Source organism: Pteropus alecto, unplaced genomic scaffold (genome assembly GCF_000325575.1).
Source record: "Pteropus alecto unplaced genomic scaffold, ASM32557v1 scaffold22, whole genome shotgun sequence".
NCBI classification, from domain to species: domain Eukaryota; kingdom Metazoa; phylum Chordata; class Mammalia; order Chiroptera; family Pteropodidae; genus Pteropus; species Pteropus alecto.
Genome location: NW_006434839.1, coordinates 9,114,490 through 9,135,500, shown reverse-complemented (window position 1 = coordinate 9,135,500; position 21,011 = coordinate 9,114,490). Strand labels below are relative to the sequence as shown.

The window sequence follows — 21,011 nt, the reverse complement described above, 5'->3', positions numbered from 1 at the left end:
TGGAGTAGGTCCGGCGGGGTGTGGGAGCAGGGCATTCTGTCAATAAAAGAGCTCCCCTCTCCGCACACATGGCCAGTTAATTGGCCATTCTGGGAAGGTACGGATAGGGAGGGGGGCTTCTGAGAATCGCCCCGGTGACAGTTAAGTGGCCTTTTGTTGACATCCTCTGCTGAACAACTTTGTTGGATTGAGCCTCTGCCTTTCCTCCACCTCCTGTGGATTTTCTGTTAGATTCATCATTTACTATTCAGGCATCATCTTTCAGTCTCTCCTTCTAATATGACTGCTTTGTGTGCTGGCCTCTGCTTTATTCTTACTATTCCCAGACCAGAAAGGGGGCTGTGCGGGGCTTTAGCAGGACCGAGAAACTGACTCCGCTGTCTGTCGAAAACTATAATAACGACTGTGGGGACCTTCCCGTCCGGCAGAAAACACACTGCTTATTCCAGCATTATGGTGACCACCTGAAGACAGAAAGGGGGATTTTCACTGAATTCCTCCTCATACCGTATATATCTATTTCCTTTGTTCCCTTCTCCGTTCTTTTCTCTCCCCCTTCTCCCCACTGCAGTTTAGATGCTGACCTGAGATGCAGCTGTGCCTAAGAGTTAATGCCTTTGAGATAATAGTATATTATATTTTGCAGGCTTTGCCAAGCCAGTTCACCCAAGTTGTCTCATCTAATACCACCCGCCCTCCCAACCCCCCCCCCCAAAAAAAAAACCAAAACTGTGAGGTAGGGAAGGGAGGCGTTATTAACCCCATTTGACTAATGAGTAAACCGAGACTGGGAGAGATTAGGTTAATTGCTCCAGATCTTTTAGAGGGGAAGTGAGCACCTGGTTCTCTGTCTCTAAACCCTAAATTCTTTTGATGGCGTCCTCACCCCTGGGGAAAGTGTGAGTGGATGGGGAGGGAGAAGGAGAGCAAAAGGAAAGAATTCAATGAGGAGGGAGGAACGGAGTGGTTTCCTCGGGACTCCAGCTGCTCTCCCCTCTCTCCGGAGATGGAGGATTTGCTGTTCACAGGAAGCTGGCCCCGCAGTCCTCCAGGGAGGAAGGAAAGCTAAGGGCCTCGTCTTCCTCTCTCCCTCTTCCCTCTCCCCTTCCCAGGAGAGGATTTGCCTAAACGTGAGGAGGGGCGGCCCTGGCTCTCCCAAGGCCCAGCATGTGGGAGTCACACGCCTGGTCTCCCCAGACAGAGCCTAACGTGCCCATTCTCAGGCCGGGCCTGCCGGCCTTTAGGTGCTGCGCTGTGCTGAGGCCTGGGCCATGCCTGTGCGTGAGGGAGGTCCCTGAAGCTCGCCGGGAGGAAGAAGCATGCAGGGCCTCCCTGGAGGAGGCGTGGGCCCTGGGCTGTCCCCTGTGGATGGACGGACGCTCCTGGTCTGCAGTTTTATCCTGGCAGCAGCTTTGGGCCAAATGAATTTCACAGGGTGAGTGGCTGCTGCTTAGAAGGAGGGAGGACCGTTGGGAGCTAGGAGCCCACGTGTCCCAGTGGGGAGGTGGCTGTGCTGCTGGGACCTGATCAAGGCACAGAGAGTCAGGACTTTGGGTTTCATCCTGAACCTACTTCCGGCTCTATAATCGCCCACTCTCACGCCCAAGGACACGACATGCGGCTATGTCATTATCTCTCCCCAAACCCACAGTTCTTAATTTGGGTCTGTGCGTCAGCTTTCAGGATTCTAAGAATCCCTTGAAACCGTAGATTAAATTTTTTCGTGTGTGTACTTTTTTCCTGGGGGAAGGATTCATAGCTTTCTTCAGATTCTTAAAGAAGTTAGTAACCCTTAAAAGACTATGTACCCTACCATAGGTGGGTGTGATATCATCTTCCTTCAGATAACAACAAACACCAGTACTATACACCCGGCCATCTATGGATGTGATCTCTCAGCTTCCTCCAGGTGCTGCGAGGTAGATGCCCCGCAGTATCTTCAGAGTAGAGAAGAGGAGACAAAAACTTAGAGAGCAAGTTTATCGTCCACAGTCTCAGAGCCAGTCAGGAAGGGAGCCAGCGCCATCTCAGGCATCGGACCCCAGAGGTCACACTGCGGCTTGGGACCATTGTATGAAGATCACTCGGGGTCACCGTTGGTCCCTGCGATCCCGTATCTATTTCTTTCTTCCCTCGTTCCTCTCTTTCTTACACTCTCCTCCATCTCGCATATTCCTTCCCCATCCTCTTCCTTCCTCTGTCTCAGCAATGGCTTCATCAGTAGCATTGACAGGTTTTAGTCAGCCCCCTGGGTGGTCTGTCCTTGGGGCTTTGAGAGATCACTGGCCCCAGGCTGAAGGGCTCGAGTGCTTCCGGGAGCTACAAGTCCTTCTGTTCAGGGGCCTTTCCGCCTCCCGTGACAAGGTGCCTCCCAGCCTTCCTGCCAGGTCCCTTGGCAGGGCCTCTTCTCCACGCTGCCTCCTCTGAGCAACACAGCCTTCCAAGGAATTCCTCTCAGCTGCTCCCTCCACCCCTCCCTGTGTCTTTCCAGAGACCAGGTTCTTCGAGTCCTGGCTAAAAATGAGAAGCAGATTTCACTCCTCAGGGATCTGGAGGGCCTGAAGCCCCAGAAGGTGAGGACTCCTCAGGGCTTGGGGACACATTCTCCCTCCCCTCACAGTGGCTTGCGTATTTGGCTCTCCCCATCCTGCTCCCCCCACCCTCAACCTGCCCTCTGATGGCTCTGCCAAAGATCACAATATTGTGGAAAAATCAACCGTGGCTCCTTTTCAAGAAGGATTAGGAACCCTTGCCCAGAAGGTCGGGTGGCTCTTGTTGGCTTTGCCCTCGGTCCTGGATGGGGGGGATGCTGAGCTGACCCTGTCAGGGACTACTATGAAAACAGCTGGACCGTCCCGAAGCCACACGGGAAGTACACATGTCTCTGGGTGTGATGTCAAGCAGCTCGCAGACTGGACACATCTGTTTGTCAATTAAAGGACTGAGCTTGGCAAACCTGTGCTTTATTTGGGCTTGTCCCTGTCAGCCTGAGCATTTGTTTCCAAGAGCATTTGTCCTCTGCGAGTATTCCACAATGGAAAACATCTTCTTCGACTATTATAATAGAAGGGTTTTGTTTGAGGGCCACTGAAACAACCAGGTCTATCTGGATGTGGCCCAAAGTTCTTGTTCCTATTTGTATGAGTGCCCCTATCAACCAGAACTTGTAACACCTTATAATAATTCCCTCCACTTTATAAATTGAAAAATAGATGGGCATTCGGATGATCTGGGGATCCAGGCTAGGCCTTTCCTGCTTCTCCCGGTTTGGGGGCAGTGATGTCTCTCTCTGTGCTGACCAGGGTTCTTGTCCACGTTCACGTCCCAGAGGTTGAGCTGTCTCACCTTTAGCAACTGTTTTGGGCTTTTGGATCTGGGCAAAGTTGCAGTGTATAAGTGAGGCTGGGAGATGAAGGTGCTTGAAATTAGAAACAGAACTCGGTCTTGGAGATATTTTTTTGTGCTAGTCTTTCTCCTTGGCCTTAGGGTTTTCATTATGGAGCTGGGACCTTTTATCCATAGAAGAGAAGATTGCCTGGCTCTCCAGGACGCCTACAGGGTTGTATGTAAGGAGATGCGATCAATGTGCCTATTTTTCTTTCCTTTGTGAACAAGTTGGACTTCTGGCGTGGCCCAGCCAGGCCCAGCCTCCCTGTGGACATGAGAGTTCCTTTCTCTGAACTGAAAGATGTCAAAGCTTTTCTGGAGTCTCACGGCCTGGCTTACAGCATCATGATAAAAGACATCCAGGTGAGGTCCTGCCCCAGCACTGCAGCTGAGGTCTCACCTTCCATGTGCCTTTCCGGTTTGGGCCCAACATGGAAGAAAAACCTCCAGGGCTAAAAGTGGAGAAGGGAGACAGGAGGAGAAAATAGCTGAGGCCTTTCTAAGGCACGGTGGGAGGCAGCCTGGGAGGGCTCGCTTTGCTTTCTGAGTGCTCCTTCCTGTCTCGGTTGTGTGTCAGGCATCCAATACGAGGGAATTCCTTCATTCCAGAGTATGGGCCTGGCTGTGGCTTCCCTCCCCGCACCTCCACCGCGAGGCTTTTCGTATCAGGCACCTCTCCCGGGCAGGCTTCCTGAAGAGGAACAGCCCTGGGAGACATGGCTGCAGACTTGCCTTTGGGAGGGGCGCAGGGAGACTTCATCCCAGGAAGGCCATCTCCCCTCCCCCACCCGCTGTTACCCCTAACAGTGTCTTTTCTGAACACTGTGGGATCCTATTTCAGTTGTTCTGTCTTCGGGGATATACCAAGGAGTCTTCTTCCTCAAGCGAGTTTTTGGGGCGCCATTCGGTTAGGCCTCCTGCGGCACCCTTCTGCAGGTGCTGTCGTGTACCTGTAGGATTGCATCCTTGGAGATTCCTTCCCGACCACGTTGGGCTGCAGCTAATCTCCTCTCGGGGCTCGGAGTGTGGGAACACAGAGTCTCCTGGGGAGCACACACACTTGACACCACATGCCAAGGGATAAACGCATTAGGCAACATTCCTTTCCCATGCAGGCGCAGGGCTGGGGCACTTAGATCCATTCAAAGACCTTTATCCTCCTCGGGCACATCTGTTTCCCCGCTCAACATGTGGGGGGTGGGCTATTTCTCTAATTAAATCCCCACAAACAGAAATGGGGAAACTCCCACAGACAAGAGAGGCCGCCACATCAAAAGAACTAGCACTCCGTTCTCACTGTAGCCCATGCCTGCATTTTGAAGTTTGCATTTCCCCGCTCCTGCTCCGCCCTGGGAACCCCGCAGCATTTGGCAAACAGACAGGAAGAAGTCTCTAACATTTTTCTGTTGATTTCCGCACATCGGGAGTAGCCCCAGAGGCACTTCTGAGCCTCCTCGCTGGCTCCTTTGGAGCTGGTCGCCCTCTGGAGGTCCCCAGCCCTGGATCCCTGGAGGTGGTGGAGGTGGGATGGGGGTGAGGGTGGGGGGGACGTTGACTCTCTCTCAGTAAAATGCCCTGGACTCTCGGCCCGAACCCAGCCAGGCGGGATTTTCACCAAGTCGCTCTATCTGCAACGCATCAAGCTCTGATTGTCAGACCTGAGATCAGATTTTGGCTTAGAGGGAGCTGGAGGTCGGGGGAGGCTACCCTGTCGAGTTGATTTGTGGTGATGATGGGGGAAGGTGTCCAGGAGGAAGAAAGCTCAGAGGCGCTAACAGCGGGGGAAGGGCTTCGTGCCACGCGGGTCATCGGCCTCCGTATTATGTTTTAGTTATTGACACGTAGGCCTGACTTCTCCCCATCTCCTGGATCTTCCCCGCCTGTTTTTGGCACAGCGTCTCCTGTGTGGTGGGCCCTCAACGATTGTCTGCTGAAGGACTCTATTGGCAGGTTCTGGAAGAGCATGCCCGGAGAGGAAGACCTCAGTAATACGAGCCGGTCTTTGTCCCCAGAGCCCCCTCTCCTGAGCCCCTCAAGGTCCAGGATCATGTCCCTTATTCATCTTTATACTCCAGCACCTACCATGGAACCTGCCACCTAGTAGGGGCTTAATAAATAGTTGAATTAGTGGATGTGAGAACAAAAGAGGAGAGGGTGTGTTTGCTCACGGCACTAGGCTGAGAGGGGGTGTGAAAAGCCTTGCCGCTGGCTATCATTTTGGCCAGAGGCACTGGAGCATTTTGAGGACAGAGTTCCCCCCCCCACCCCACCTCTGCCACTATGAGAAGGATGCTTGAGATGAAAGAGGCGGGGTCGTTCATTCCACCCACAGATACAGAGAGACAGACCTACTGTGTGCTGGGTATTGGGCAAGGTGCTGGAAATACAATGATCAGAAATCCGGTTCCTGTATCCAGGGAAGCTGGAGTGTCATGGGGGCGGGGAGCAGAGGGAGTAAATCAGTGATTACAATAGAGTGGATGGGAGCACTGATGGAGTGCAGCAGGTTGCTATGGGAGCGAGTACAAGAGGCCTGGCTAGTCGCTCTGAAAAGGCGGTGGGGGGAGGGCGGGGGGGGGACTGGGAGGGGAAGGGGGCCCCCGATTGGCGATGAGGACGATCCGGATCACAAAGGGCATCCTCTGCCGGGTGAAGAGGTCGAGATTTTATCCCGAAAACCGTGGGGGAGCCAGTGGAGGTCTCTGACATGATCGGATTTGCATTTAAGAAAAATCCCTCTGACAGTGACAATGCTGAGTTGGGGACAGGAGCAGGGAGAGACTGACAGGCAGGAAGGTGGTGAGGAAATTGCAGTGGGCCAGGCAAGAAATGATCAGATTCCGAGTGAGCTCTATTTGCATTTAATTTTTCTTCACCTCCTTGTTCTTTTCAGCCCTTTCGTGTTTTTTTGTTTTTTTGTTGTTTTTTCCCTTTCCCTAAGATGAGTCACTGTGGAAAAGCTTCACTTGAGCAATCAGCTCTGTGGATTTTAATGGCTTTTTTTTTTTCTGATTACAAAATTAATAAATATTCATGTTAGGTAATTTGGAAAATAGGGGAAAAGCACAAAGGAGAAAACAAAAATCATCCATGCTCCCAGTATCTAGAGCAAAATACAATTTTGTGTAAATATTGCTTCGCCAATTTTCCCCTCTCTACTGAATCACTCCCATTAGCATACAAATATAGAGTTATTTCTCTCCTCTTAAAAAAAAAAATGCTCTGTTGATCCTTTTCCCTCACCTCCAGCCATCACCCTATTTTTCCTGTAGAGCGACCTGGAAACCTGTGTGCTTCCGGGTTATTTCCACCCACTGGCTGCTCCTTCGCATGTGGATTTCCTGTTTTCTAGCTCTGTCGTTGATCTCTCCTCTGTCCACTCATCCGGGATCACGGCGTTGAATACCTTCAAGCTCCTGAATACGTCCATATTTGTAGCTCCAGACAGACTCATATCTCCAACCTGAACTCCAGACTTGTACACCTGGCTCCCTAGTCAGCATTTCTCATGGGCATCTCAAAGTTCCTAGGGTCCAAACTGAGCTCCCCTGGCCCCCAAACTGCTGCACCACAGCCTTCCCATCTCAGGAAATGGCAATGCCATCCTTCTGGTCACTCAGCCAAGAAACCTAGAGTCATCCTCGACTCCTTTCTCACATCCCACATTCAGTCCCTCAGCAAATCCCATCAGCGCGTTCTTCAAAATGTATCTTACCACATCCTATGCTACCACCTGGGCCAACACTCCATCAGCTGTCACCTGGATTATTCTAGTAACTGCTCTACCGATTCCATCTTTGCCTCCTTATTGCCTACTCTCAACACAGCAGCCAAAGGGATCTTTTAAAAATATGCAAGTCTGATTATGTCACTCCTCTGCATAAAACCCTCACCGATGTCCCAGGTCACTCAGAGTAAAAGCCAAGGCTCTACACGATCTATGTCCCTCCCCACACCACTGACCATTCTCCCTGTGATCACTTTGCTTTAGACACCTGGACGTCCTTGATCTTCCTCAAACTTGTCTGACCTACTCGTGCCTCACGGCCCTTGACTAGATTCACACTTCAGGGCCTTTGCGCATGCTGGTCTTTGTAACCCAAAATGCTGTTTCTGCAGATATCTGCATGGCTTAGTCCCTCCCTGCTTTCGAAATCTTATTCATATGTCACCTTTTTACCTTATTTTAAGTTGTACCCTTCTCCGCTCTCCCCCAATTCCTTCCCTCCTCTGGCCACGTCACTTTTCTCCGTGGCACTTACCACCTTTAATATCCAATATCATTTACTTATTTATCTTGTTTATTGTCTCCCCTACCAGACTGTAAGCTCCACGAGGACAGGTGGTTCTGTTTTGTTGGCTGCCACAAGTCTGGTGCCCCATGTGTGCTCAACAAACATTTGTTTAAAAGAGATTTATAAGACACCCAGGTGTTGGCTGGGGTGGGGGCGGGTGGCAGCTCTGAAGAGGAGAGGAGGACAGGCAGGGAGGGGTGAGTGCAGGAGGAGGCAGGGGAAGGAGGAAGCAATGGTGGCCAAGGCCCTGAGGGAGAGGTGGAGTCCAGCTGTACCAAGGGGGCAGGGACAAAAGGACTGGCCCCTTTGTTGGTTCTCAAGAGGAGCAGGTGTAACTGGCTCAGCCAAGTGACCATTAATGAGGACAGTCTGCCATCCCCAGTCCTACAAACACCACTTCTCTATGGAGGAATCCAGATCCCCCCGTCATGCCTTGCAGCAATCGTTCCATCGGAGTCCTGGAGTCACCCCAAGAGTTACTGTTGTTGCCTTGTCACTGACACTGTCATCATCGTCGTCATCGTCATAGCTGGTATTTACTACATGCATGGCGATGTGCCAAGCATTGTGCATGCATCGACTCCTCTATACTCGTGAGAATGCTTTAAAAGGATACGCTAAAGTATGTGATAACGTGACCCCCATTTTATAAAGACATGGAGAAATTAGTAATTTAGTAAACTGAGGCACAGAGAAGTTAGTAATTTGCCCAAGTTCGTGACAGTGTCAGGATTTTATCTGAGACCGCCTGGCTCCTCAGAGGTTGTCGTTTGTGCGATGTTTTAACTTTGCCTTTTGGGCAGTGAAGCCACCGTTCAGCCTTGGCCTCTCAGGGGGTCCATTCTAACACCTGCAGATCTGTAGCCACCTCGCTCATCCCCCATGTAGGCATGGACTGTAGTTGCCACCAGCTGTGCCGCTGCCATTACAAACGTCAGGCCTGGAAGAGAAGGCCAGGGACATGAGGAGAGGTGACTGCTGGGGTCACAGAGCAGGCGTTAGAGCCATCTCCCCATTCCCCGCCCGCCCATTCCATGGGCTGTGGCCATTTTATGTTTGTGGTTGGAATTCAGCCGCCTAGTGCCAGTTCCTTTTAGGTGTCAACTCCTCTTTTTGGGGTCCTCAGTCTCCTCGCTTCCCCTTCCTGGAGACGCTGTTCTTTGCTTAACGCCGCATCCTTCCTTACCCCTGTCATAAATTAATTCACACCCAGGTATTACTTTCCTGCCAGGTTATGACTTCCAGGGAGGCAAATGGCTTATTTCTGAGGGTTACTTTTTTCCCCTTTTTTTCTGTGAGAAGCCTGACAGGGCTGTAATTAGGCATTCCTCAGCCCATGGCCAGACTGCCTCCTTAGTTCGCTCTTCTCCTTCCCTCATCCCTGGGAGGGGAGCAAACATCTGTGTCTTTTTCAGGCCAGGGTAGATTAACAGTTCCTGGAATTGGGGCCCAGCTGTGAGGGCTGAGCATTCCCAATTTGTAAGTGGGTGTCATATCCATTCACAAGCCTGTGAGGGTGTTTGGAAAGATATTTGCAGTTTGGTGCCGACTTCCCATTTGCCTCCAAGCTGTTGTGTAGAACAAAGGACAGCCTTATGGTGTGTCCCCGAGCTGTTTGGGAAGAGCCGGGGCCCTCAGGTCTTTTCTTCCCAATTTCTCCTCCCTGTCCTGCATCTTCACCTACTGCCTCGGGCCCTCCACCAGTCCCCAGGAAGTTAGCCATATGGACCATTTAACTTCACTCTGGTGGGGCCAGAGCAGGGACCTACTCCGACTCTGGGTGCACTGGACCGGCATGCTCTCTCCCCTGCACCTGGCTGCTCACCACGGCTGGAGTGCCCGCACACGTCAGTCATGGGGGGCTGAGATGTCCATTGATTTCCTGGGAGGAAGACAAGTTCCTTTTGTGAGAGCTTCTCTGGGTGGTACTTGTGCCACTGTAATTCAGCCAGCAATCCCAGCTTTGCTGGGTGACACTGTCCCGGCCCAGCCAGTTCAGCTAGAAGGCATTGCAAGTACAGTTGCCTAGTGTGTAGTTTGTGCTCAAAAAGAAAATAAAATGAGCCCCAAACATGGATTGCCAGTCCTAGTTTAAAATCTGTGAACTCGAGCAAGCTTGTGAGTGAGCTGACTAGGGCAGCAGGGCCTGGTCTGTGACAGATGGGGGTGGGTGGGGGGCTCTTTTCCAGCCCAGAGACTGCAGGCTCTGTGGCTGCTACTGTATTTTAGCCAGTAGGGATTTTTGTTTCAGTATTACTTATTCATTCAGAAGATTTTACTTGTTGAGGTGGTATAAAGGCATTGCCAAAATGTAGAAACAGAAAAGAAAAAAAAAAATGCTTAAAATTATAATCTTTTTATCCTAACAGGAACTGTTAGCATTTTGGTATATTTTTTGGCATGTTAGTGTTTTGTTGTCCTATGCTTGGTGTATCGCTCTTTCATTATTTTAAAACACTTTTTTTTAAACATCGCAAGAATAGTAGGATGGACTTTTCAACTGTTGTTAACATTTTAAACGTTCGCTTGTTCTCTATGTGTGCACGTGATGGATGACACACATGATGGATGCCAACTTGTCAAGCAGAAGAATTACCCGGAAACCCAGCATCTCCTCCTGTTGTGCAGCCCATGCTCATGGCGGCTCATTCTCTTGTGAAAATGCTGTTCATGTGCACCGCGAGCCAGGGCAGGGCTCAGAAGGGGCGCGCCCGGCCCAGCCCTCCCCTCCCCTTCCCATGAGTGCTTTTGTCCCTAGGTGCTGCTGGATGAGGAGAGGGAGGCCATGGCGAAGTCCCGCCGACTGGAGCGCAGCACCAGTAGCTTCAGTTACTCCTCTTACCACACCCTGGAGGAGGTGAGTCTGCCCGGCCACGCTCTGCGCTCTGTTGTCCCTTTGGGCCCTTGGGGTCTCCAGACCCAGGCACGAACTAGCGAAGGACGAGTCAACTGACACTTTGGGGCATGCGGAGTAGACTCTGGGTGAAGGTCTGTGCGGTAGCCCGTCAGTTTCAGAGGCCCGGAAGCCGAGATTCAGGTAGAGGGGACCATGGTTCAACAGCACAGCCCATGGCAGGTACAGGACGAGAGTAATGGCAGAACTCGAAGGCAGGATCCATCACCAGCCAGGATGGAGCAGGTGGAGGCACCTTCACATCCAGGGGTCATGACCGCTCCATGATCATTCCTGGTGGTAAACACCTCTACCTCTGGGCGCTATTGGGTAGAAGGGGCAGGAAGCCAGGCACATTGGAGGGCCATTTTGTAGAACAAACAGAGTTGCCTTCAGCTGGAGAAAATTCGTGATCACAATTATAGCTAGCTGGGGCAAACATGACTGACCGTGACTTGTTTATAAAGGAGCATACGCAAGGAGAGCATAGAGACACCCGGTCCATGTAAAGGGCCCAAAGGGACAACAGAGACACCATGGAAAGGATGGACATCATTGGTACTGTCCACTCTATTATCATCATCTTCACTCTTCCCATTTCATAAGCCCTGTAACAGAAAATCCATTTTCTGTCAGATATTTGTTAATTCAGTGACATGTATTGAAAAAATAAGAGAATGATTAATCTAGCCTGTCCGTATTTATTGATGTCGGAGATAAATAATCCTGCCTTCAAGGGGCGTAGAATCTAAAAGGGCTGAGAAGACCAAAAACAACACTGCGAGGTCTTTGAGTCTGTCAGGTGGATTGAATGGGCCAAAAGAAAGGAAGCAAGAGAAACTTCGAACCAGAGAGAGCCTTGCAGGCTGACCTGGGGCCTGAGTAAGCTCAGGACATGCTGTTCTTCCAGGCAAAGGGTTAGCTCTGCACCATGGTGAAAACCCTGAGAATCCAGGCCGACCACGGCTGATTCCTTTAGGCCCGAGGGCGTCTTCTTGCCATTTTGATCTAGGTTCTTTCAGATTCTCATGGGAAGTGGAAAAGAATTAAGGAGGGTGGGATGGGGAAGACTATTTGGAGAGATCCTGGACTTCTCCCCCACCCTGATGAACTGACAGTTTGATAAACTTCGTTTCTTTCAGATATATAGCTGGATTGACAACCTTGTAACTGAGCATTCAGATATTGTCTCAAAAATTCAGATTGGCCACAGCTTTGAAAATCGGTCCATTCTTGTCCTGAAGGTAAAAGCTAGGAGTGTTGACCACTAAACGCTACAACGAGAACCTCTGGCATGAGAATTGAGCTCATGTGGGGTCATGGCTGGGTAGGAGTTTTAGGGAGAGATGTATATACTCCTGTCCTGAAGTGACCCATAAACTTTGAGATTGTGGTATTCAGGAACCCACACTTGTAGGTATGGACAGGTGACAATGTGTAACCTGGCACATCCTGGGTCAGGAAGTAGGTGTAAGGGTTGCTAAGGAGCTGGAACGGCAGAGTGGCAGTCATCAGCCTGGACTTGGGGTGAGAATATGGGTGAGTCAGCCTCCTTCCTGTTTCCTCAGTTGCTTCATCTATTAAATGGGAAGAGAGGCCTCCTTTACTGAGGTTATCTGGCTCAGGCAGCCCCACAGATAGGCCTGAGTCTGTGAGGAGACCTCCTAGCCCTTCACAGGGGCCACTGGAAACAGAGAGTGAGCAAACTTGGCAGCGGCAGTGTCCTTGGTCACGAAGGAGGCAGGATAGAGAAGGGTGTAGAGCCCACCCGAAAATCGTTCTTAGTAAGTGCCCTAAAGGCCACTTAGGCGCATGGAGCAGGCAGGGCATTTAATATCCAGCTCTCAGAAAAGACAGGCATTGCTGCCCTCTACAATGCCCTGGGGAACTCTTCTGAATGGTCAAGTGCTCTCGCTGAACTTGGGACCTTACTTCGCCTGCCCCTGCTTCAGTTTCCCTCAGGGGCTGTCCGTGTTCTCTCTGTAATGATGTCTAAGACCGTGCTGCTCAGAGAGTGGTCCTTGCACCCAGGGCAGCAGCATCCTCAGGAGCTTGGTAAAAATGCCCAACCTCAGACCCCTCTGCAGACCTACTGAATCAGAATCTGCATTTTAGTAAGATCTCAGGGGAATTCTTGTGCCCTTTAAAGTTCGAGAAGCAGTAGGACATTCAAGAAGTACCCAAGACTTTCGAACCTGGGAAATTCTGTGCTGCTGGCTGGATCGCTTTGTTCTCCAGGAGCAACACTGTGTCACCAGGGGCCCCACATGCGTGCATTTCATGGGCTCATGCACAGGTACCTGCTGCACATACAGCCCCCTCTCTGGGCACCTAGGGCCACCCCAGGCAGTGAGGATAGCTGCTCGGCCTCCTTCCAGGCAGTCTAGGGACAGCCCTGTAGCTGTCTTGGTTCAAACTTGCTTGGGGCCCGGTGCTTTTCCCCAGTTCAGCACTGGAGGTTCTCAGCGGCCGGCTATCTGGATTGACTCTGGAATTCACTCCCGAGAGTGGATCACCCATGCCACCGGCATCTGGACTGCCAAAAAGGTCAGCACGAACCATGGGGCTGGGGCAGGGGGCGGGGGGCTGCTCAACTATTTAAGGGCACCTCCAGTTGAAATATTATACTTGGTTTGTTTAAACTCAGGGTGCTCTCTACCCTCCTGCCCTTTGCAACAGCTGCCAGCTGGCCTTTGGCAGCACAGAGTCTGCATTTATCCTCTGCCTTCTAGTTGTCTAAAATCCAAGCCTTTGGTTCTGCACGAAGGATGTACCAGATGGCCTGATGCTACCCCTACCTGCAGCCACTGGCTGTGCAAATGTCCTGCTCCACCTTGGAGGAGAGCCCAGCAGGGCCTCCCATCCCTTCCCCAGTACACACGCTGTCCTTTCTTGCAGATTGTTAGTGAATACGGCAAAGACCGCGTGTTGACAAACATACTGAACACCACGGACATATTCATGGAGATCGTCTCCAACCCTGATGGCTTTGCTTTTACCCACAGCATGGTGAGGGTACCTGGGAAGGATGGGATCAGGGGCTAGGGGTCAGGAGTCAGCTCTGGGAGGGTAGAGGAAAGGGCACTTTGGCTTTGGGAAGTTGGGCTGAGGTTTCCTGCGGGTCAACCTCTCAGTGGCTCCTCTCAAAGAGTCTCACTGAGGCAGGCGGGCTGCTCAGCCTCGTAGCTGAGGCTTCTGCCCTCTGACCTCCCTCCTGCTCAGGCTTCTGCCCACACCTTGGCTTTAACCACAAAGAGTGTGGTCTGTAGCCTTGGGCCAGCCGCATGCCAGCCCAATCCCGCCCCAGCGATTCTTTCCTTCGCCCCTCTCTGTCTCACCGGAACCCCCAGCCCCACTTCCTAGGCCAGAATGTCAGGGGCTCCCGTCCCTGGGAATGGGCCCCGTGGGTGAGATCATCTGCCCTGGGTTTTTTTCAGAACCGCTTGTGGCGGAAGAACAAGTCCAACAGGCCCGGAGTCTTCTGCCTTGGTGTGGATCTTAACAGGAACTGGAGGTCCGGCTTCGGAGGTATGGCAGTCTGGGCCTGGGGACGGGGCTGGAGAAGGGCTGGTCCTCGGCACGTCTCCACACCCTCAGAGTACGTCGGCTCCTAACTTGCGAGGCAGCGTAGTTGGCTCATGCAAGCTGAGTCATGGTCAGAGGCAGGCAAGCACGTGCCTAGGACTGGCCGTGGGGTATGAGGAGAGTTGCCTATACCTGTGAAAAGTATACATACGCTAAGCCTTCATGAGAAACATGGGATATGGTGTCTTGCACGGGACTAACTGCGAGGGTCAAATCCTAAATATGGCAGAGAAGGGCCGAAGGATTACAAGGCAGCCTTGCTGGCTGTTCGAAACCCAGAGTTTGATGGTGCCCCTGAAATGTCTCCAGCCCTTCCTTGAAGGGAGCACACTGCAGCCAAATGCCTTCAAACTCATTTCCTGAGAGTGGTGACCTGAAATTTGCCCTCTGGAGAGGCCAGGGCAATAGTTCAAAAATAGAATAAGACAACACTTTCATCAACACTGACTTGGACCTGGTTTTTATTTTTGACCCAATTACTTTGTAATTCTGGGCCAACGGGCTGAGGTTATCTGCTGGGGACATGTGATTCCAGGGAGGGGTGGGCAGCTTCCCGTCACCCCTCCAGTTCTTTGATGTGCTCCCCGATGATCTCCTTTACCACGCCTGGGGCATGGGGACTAGATAGGGAAACTGAGGCCTCCAGAAAGCTCAGAGATGAGTGTGTGGACCTGGGAAAAACAGCAATTTGATGGGTGGGATGCTGGGTCTAGCCAGGACAGTGTCCAGAGTGGAGAGTTACATGGGCACAGCCTTCTGCCCCAAGATGTGGCACTCACACTATGCTGGGGGTTGGGGGTTTGGCTCCACAGGAGACAGTGCCATTGCTGCCAAAAAGCAGATCTACAGACGGGTGGCTAAACCAGTGAGAGAGAACATTCTAGATCTAGATGCCAGTTGCTTTGAAAATCTGGTTTTTTGAGTCTGTTCTCATGAAAAATAAGGACAAAAATAAGCCCTCAAGCATCCAGAAAGAAGCCCCCGAGCCCACAGTGTGAGGGTTTCCGAAGATTCTGGAGCCATGTGTGTAACTGCTTGTGTAAGGGAGCACACCGTGGAAAATTAGGCATTTCTACCTCCCAGTGACCAGACACCTGCCCCAAGTGGTCATCCACGCGGGTCCCTCGAAACCAGCTGAAGTGTGTACCCACAGATGCCGAGACGAACTGGCTAGTAGAAAGACAAATTACCTCTTAAAGAAAATAACTTTTGTGGTTTTACCACAGGAAAAAAAAAAATCACTACATATACAACGTAAAAAAGACGTACATATAGGAAAAAAAAAAGGCCCAGAGAGGACAAAAAAGCTCTCATAATCCCACTACTCCAAGATCACTACTTTTAATGATTTACCATGTCCTTCCGGAGATTTCCCCTTGCTACAAATTACATTTTTAGAGAAGGAAAAATAAATAGCTAATGAATCCATTAGCAGGTACTTGTGAAACAGGCAGGCTCAGAGGACTTCGTGAAACGTCAGAGAGAGGCAGGCAGCTAATTCCCATTTGGTCAGGGGAAGATTAGTTTATTCTGTTTAGCTCAAACCAGAACTAATGGCCTGAAGTGTTTCTCCATATTTGGGCAAAGCCACCTGGTCGTTGGCAGGGGAACTGCTTTCCATGCGTGGGCTGCAAAAGCAGACAAAGCTTTCAGCCTCCCCCGCTCTGCTCATCTGTTGCTATTTGTCATTCATCAAGTGTAGCAGGTGCAGAAGCTCCCGGCAGACACAACAATCAGGGCCACTGTTAGCTGGGCTGACTCCAGCCTGGGGGGCTGCTCCTCACCCCCTCATTCCCTGCAGGCACATCCCCTCCTAACCAGGGTCCCCAGCCCAGGTGAGGACCCACAATCCAAGAGGGGATGTGCTCCCCAGTGACAGAATTGCCTCTGATCAGAAATAGTGTGTGTCTGGGTCGGTGACTCAGGCAGGAAGATTTTGTTTATGGTTTTATTATTGCCTTAATTTAATTGCTGTGTAATGAGTAATCTGTGGATCATCCCTCCCACTCGCACCGCCCTCACCTGCGTTCTCAGGGAGGCGTGGTTTGCTGCAGTCCTACAACAGCGTCTAAACTGGTCCTCAGGCAGCATCCCAGCTCTCCAGCCAGCCCGCTGCCCTGGGGGTCAACAGGGTTGCCCTGGCATCCTGACGAGCTTCAGAAGTTGGGGCGATCCCTGGCCTCTGGACCAGGCTTGTGTGCAGTCATTTTAGGGAGGAGAGCGAGAGGAGGCATTGGGGCGGCTCTTTCCAAACGTGTCGCTAAACCACAAATCTTACCAGCCCAGGCCTCCACGACATGGCCCCGGGGAGAGGAGGAAAACAGAATAAGAGGGAGAGGATGAATTTTTTTCAAAGAATCTAGGAGATGGGAACAAATTAAATTTGTGAGCAAAACAGAAACATAGCTTCTCTTGGCCCTCTCCCCCAGCTTAGGTCCCCAAAAAGAATTTTCAAAGACTCACTGCATCTGTAGTTCCCAGACCAGCCTCGGGCAACTATGGGGCTCTGTTCTCTCTTTTCCTGGCCCCAGGTCCATGTTGCTCCTGCGGCTGGGCCGAACTTATGCAGACACCTAGTCTGAGCATTCAGCTGACCCAGGCCTTCCCCAGGGTGCGGGACAGTCAGCAGAGAAGGGTCAGCTTGGAAGGGTTGCTGCTCATAGAGGAGGCTGGATTCGGAGATCTGGTGTCTTCTCCAGAGCAGCTGCTGAGGCAGGCCTGCCTTTCTAATGGAACCACAGTCAGGATTAAACCGAAGGACAAGCCAAGGGAGCTCTGTCCAGGGCCACAGAGTTGCTGAGCCACAGTATGGCTACGCTCCTCTGATGGATTAGACTAGGAGTTCGCAGCAGCACCAAACACCCCTCAGTGGCTCAACACAATAAACGTTTGTTTGCATGCACATGCGTCCGGTGTGGGTAGGTGACTCTCTCTGGCAATGGTGACAGAGGGATGCCCCAGGATGCTTCCTCCATCGAGAGTTTTTTGCTTTTAACCACAGACAGAAGAGAGTGTGGAGAAGCCATGCGTGCTCTTGACAGTCTTGAACTAGAGGTGATATGTCATTACTGCTCACATTCTCATTGGTCAGAGGTAGTCACACGGCCTCAACCAAACTGTAGAGGAGGCTGGCAAGTACATGGATATTTTGCGAGCACTAAGTGTCTTTCTCACACCTGGGAATTCAAACCTTTTTGGGTGGTTTTTATTTTACTTCCAGGAAATGGTTCTAACGACAATCCCTGCTCAGAGACTTACCATGGGCCCTACCCTCACTCAGAGCCAGAGGTGGCTGCCATTGTGGACTTCATCACAGCCCACGGGAACATCAAGCTTCTGATCTCCATCCACAGCTACTCTCAGATGCTCATGTACCCTTACGGCCACTCACTGGAGCCTATTTCAAACCAGGAGGAATTGGTGAGATTGGCTGTTTAGGGGCTGGGGAAGGCATCCAGCAGACTTCCAGGGCATTCAGGCCCTCACTCTGAAACAAGGGTCCGGACCAATCAGCCCTATGTTAGGAAGGAGTGGGGGAGCTTGTTTTCACGTGTGATCAAGTTCAAAGTTGGAGGTGCTGTGATCCCTTCTAATAAGAGCCATCTACACATTCAACTTCCAGGACTCCCACCTCCATACTCTTAGCAGCCGGTGAGGGTGCAGGAGTGCGGGGGGCCCCGGACGCTCACCCTCTGGCTGTCATCTTGCAGTACAGTGTCGCCAAGGATGCAGTGCAGGCCCTGTATGAGGTCCACGGGATCAAGTACATTTATGGCAGCATCAGCACCACCCTCTGTGAGTGAGCTTTCCCTGGCTGCTGCTTCAGGCATCACGGCCACCTGGGGTTGGGCAGGTGCAGGCTCTTTTCGGACTGGCAGGCCCGGCGGGCCACAGGACAGTGCCATAGATCTAGCCAGGCTGGGCCAGAGCTAATTTCTACATCTGGATAGAAGGCTGAATGGTGGTACCTGGAAACAGGGAGCTGTTTCTTAGCAACATCAATTAGTGCGCAGCTCCCAATGCCTGGGTGACTGTGATGACCCTGGAGGGGGAAGATCTTAAGTTTGGTGGCTTCGAGGAGCTTTCGGAGAGAATGGGCAGGGTGGGCAGGGTGTGGCCCAAGTTGAGACCTGGGTCGGGAGGCTTGGCCTGGTCTGGAGTGGGGGGGATTTGGCCTTCAGGGCCCTCTTTCCACTCAGGTCACCCCTGTACCTTGTGGCCACACTCTGTTTTTCCTTTTGGGGGCATTTTTTTTCCCCCTTTTGTATCTAGACTTGGCCAGTGGGATCACTGTCGACTGGGCCTACGACAGTGGCATCAAGTACGCCTTCAGCTTTGAGCTCCGGGACACCGGGCGCTATGGCTTCCTGCTGCCGGCCACACAGATCATCCCCACGGCCCAGGAGACGTGGGTGGCAATTCGGACCATCATGGAGCACACCCGGAATCACCCCTACTAGCAACACTACCAGGGAAGAGCATGAGGGTTCATCCACTTCCTCGAGGCCTGGGGCTCCTCCTGAACCCCAAGTTATCCTTCCCCCTCCCCACACCCCTGCTCTGACCCCTTAGGAAATAAAGACGAGTTTGAACAGGCTCGATGGCCTCTTGCACTGGCTGACACCCCTTTGGGCTCAGTATTGAGGGAGCAGGGGCAGCTTGAAATGCCTCTTCACTACCCAGGTTTTCGGGAGGACGAGTGGGCCAGCCGGCCTTACCCTCTGTCCCCTTGCAGTGTTCTCAGGGCCCAGAACAGAGAACTCACCCCCTGGAAGCTACTTATATACACATTGTCCCCTTGGTGGTATTCACATTTTAAGATGACCCAAGGGGACAATGTTTGATCTAAAGGAGTGGCCTCTGTAGTGGTGTCATTTCTGGTATCTTCATGGAGAGGTTGGCACAGAGAGTCAGCCTCCTCTTTTTTCTGCTCACTTCTCATGCTGGGTAAGGGACAGGGGCATGTGTCAGAGGCTTCCCCCCACCCCCAGAAGATCCCACTCACCCCACAAATGAAAGTGAACAAGTCACTGGTTTGTGACCTGCTCCTCCTGGGCGCCCTCACTCACAGGCTCTCCTGGACTTGGGAGCACAGAGGCACAGCCAGTCAGAGCTGGCACAGCAAAGCACCGCACATCCAGGGGGAGGAGACCTTCTTCTCTTCACCACGTCGTGGTTGTCACACACACAGCAGTTAGTTCGGGCCAGGCCACGTGCTAAATAAGGACTTTATTTAAGGGAGAGAGAGGGGTAATATTTCGAGACACAGGTGAGGTGTCTTCCCCCATACTCAGGCTTCCTCATACCTTTGCCTCCCCCACTGTGGGGAAGTAGGGAGAGTAGGTCTATTTGCCTTGCCCTTGGGGGAAAGCAGGTACCCCCAAGAAGGAAGAGGTCAGCTGGAGAGCTGAATGGGTTTGCGTAAGTCTGAGGCAGAAAGCAAGGGCCAGACTTTCATTGTTGCTATAAAATAAAAGGATGTGGGCACCTGTGAGTCGGCCGCTTGCAGGACACAGACATGGGGTTTTACTGTAAGTCACACAGGGAAGAAAGCAGGGTGAGGTAAGAACAACCTCCCCCATCACCCCACACCCTACCTGTAGAGGAACACAGGTTGGATTCATTAGTGGAAGGAGCGTATCAGCTGTGATCAAGACTCTAGGCAAGACCCATGTCTAATATGGCACCTGAGCAGCAGGTTAACAGTAGCTGAGCAAGGGGTCTGGCCAGATGATAGAAGCAGCCGTATGGCTGGGTATGACTGAGCGATGCAGCTGTTCAGACCCCCAAGCAAATTCATGAGAAGGTTGCAGGTGAGGAAGCCTAGGTAGAGGCAAGAGGGCCAAGCCCGGGGGCCACTCGACCAGTGGCCATGATGGCACAGAGGGCACTGACCAAGGAGGCCCATGCCATATGGGGAGCCTGAGGAAATCAGGATAAGGAATCCCCGAAGAACCCCAATTCATTTCCAGGGGAAGAGCCAGCAACAGAGAAGGAGAGAATCCCAATTTAGGCTGCAGTTTCCCAAAAGAGACTGAGCCTTTTTTAAAGCTGGAAGTGGTATGAGTGAACTAGAATTTCTAAACTGAAGTTTTCTGCTATTAGCGGAAATATGAGGCCATGGGTTAAATTAATATAAGCTATAGATAAATAAAGCAAATTATACCTCTGCACACTGGAGTCTGTGAGTATAACTTTTAGGTCCTCTGCACAAATGTTTTTATTTCATCCTCATGGGGAGGATATCAGTGGTATTAATAAGCTCATTTTTCAGATAAGGAAAGCACAATTTGGAGAGGTTTTAATGGCCATGTGAGACCACGTGGATGGAAAGTTAAAAAGTACCTTTATATGCTTTTTAACTTGGGTCTAATTCCAAAACCACTGTATCACCATTTGTCCAGGTGTGGCCTGTGGCCACACCTGCAGCAGAATCCATGGGGAGTCATTGAACGTGAAGATTTTGGGGTTCCGCCCCCAGGCTGAAACAGAATCTCTGGGGCGGACCCCTCAAATCTGCATTATTTCTATCTGCCCCAAGAGTTTGAGGTCCCTCGAAGGCTGAGGACCACTGATCCCTGCTCTCCTGCCCCGCAGAAGGAACGTGTTCACGTCTCCCAGGGGAACTGCAGCTTTGGATCTCCCACCCCCAGCCGTGGTCCATTAGGGCTGAAGGTGGTTACAGTCATGGGAGGCCAGTCATCCTTCTCCAAAATATCCCCAAAGGGCTGCCTTGGCTACGGGCATCAGCATCACCTGGGAGCTTGCTGGAAATGCAAATTCTCAGGCCATCCCAGCCCTACTGAATCTGACTCTCTGGTGCCGGGACCCAGGTGGTGCTCATGCTAAGC

The 21,011-nt window shown here is 51.7% G+C and overlaps 1 protein-coding gene across 2 annotated transcripts; it reads left to right on the top strand.

Annotated features, from left to right (window-relative positions):
• The first annotated feature begins 1,305 nt into the window (after positions 1-1,305).
• CPA5 (carboxypeptidase A5) lies at positions 1,306-18,757 on the top strand. Of its 2 annotated transcripts, XM_006910516.2 has the most exons (11): positions 1,306-1,435; positions 2,492-2,573; positions 3,616-3,750; positions 10,441-10,539; positions 11,718-11,819; positions 13,021-13,122; positions 13,474-13,584; positions 14,013-14,103; positions 17,381-17,580; positions 17,871-17,955; positions 18,433-18,757. In XM_006910516.2, the coding sequence occupies exons 1-11, from the start codon at positions 1,320-1,322 to the stop codon at positions 18,618-18,620; spliced, it is 1,311 nt and encodes a 436-aa protein (XP_006910578.1). In that variant the 5' UTR covers positions 1,306-1,319; the 3' UTR covers positions 18,621-18,757. The 2 variants fall into 2 exon arrangements, with proteins under 2 accessions (XP_006910578.1, XP_015443803.1); XM_015588317.1 differs by lacking the exon at positions 17,871-17,955 and having other exon boundaries at positions 1,320-1,435; positions 18,433-18,756.
• Positions 18,758-21,011: the final 2,254 nt, after the last annotated feature.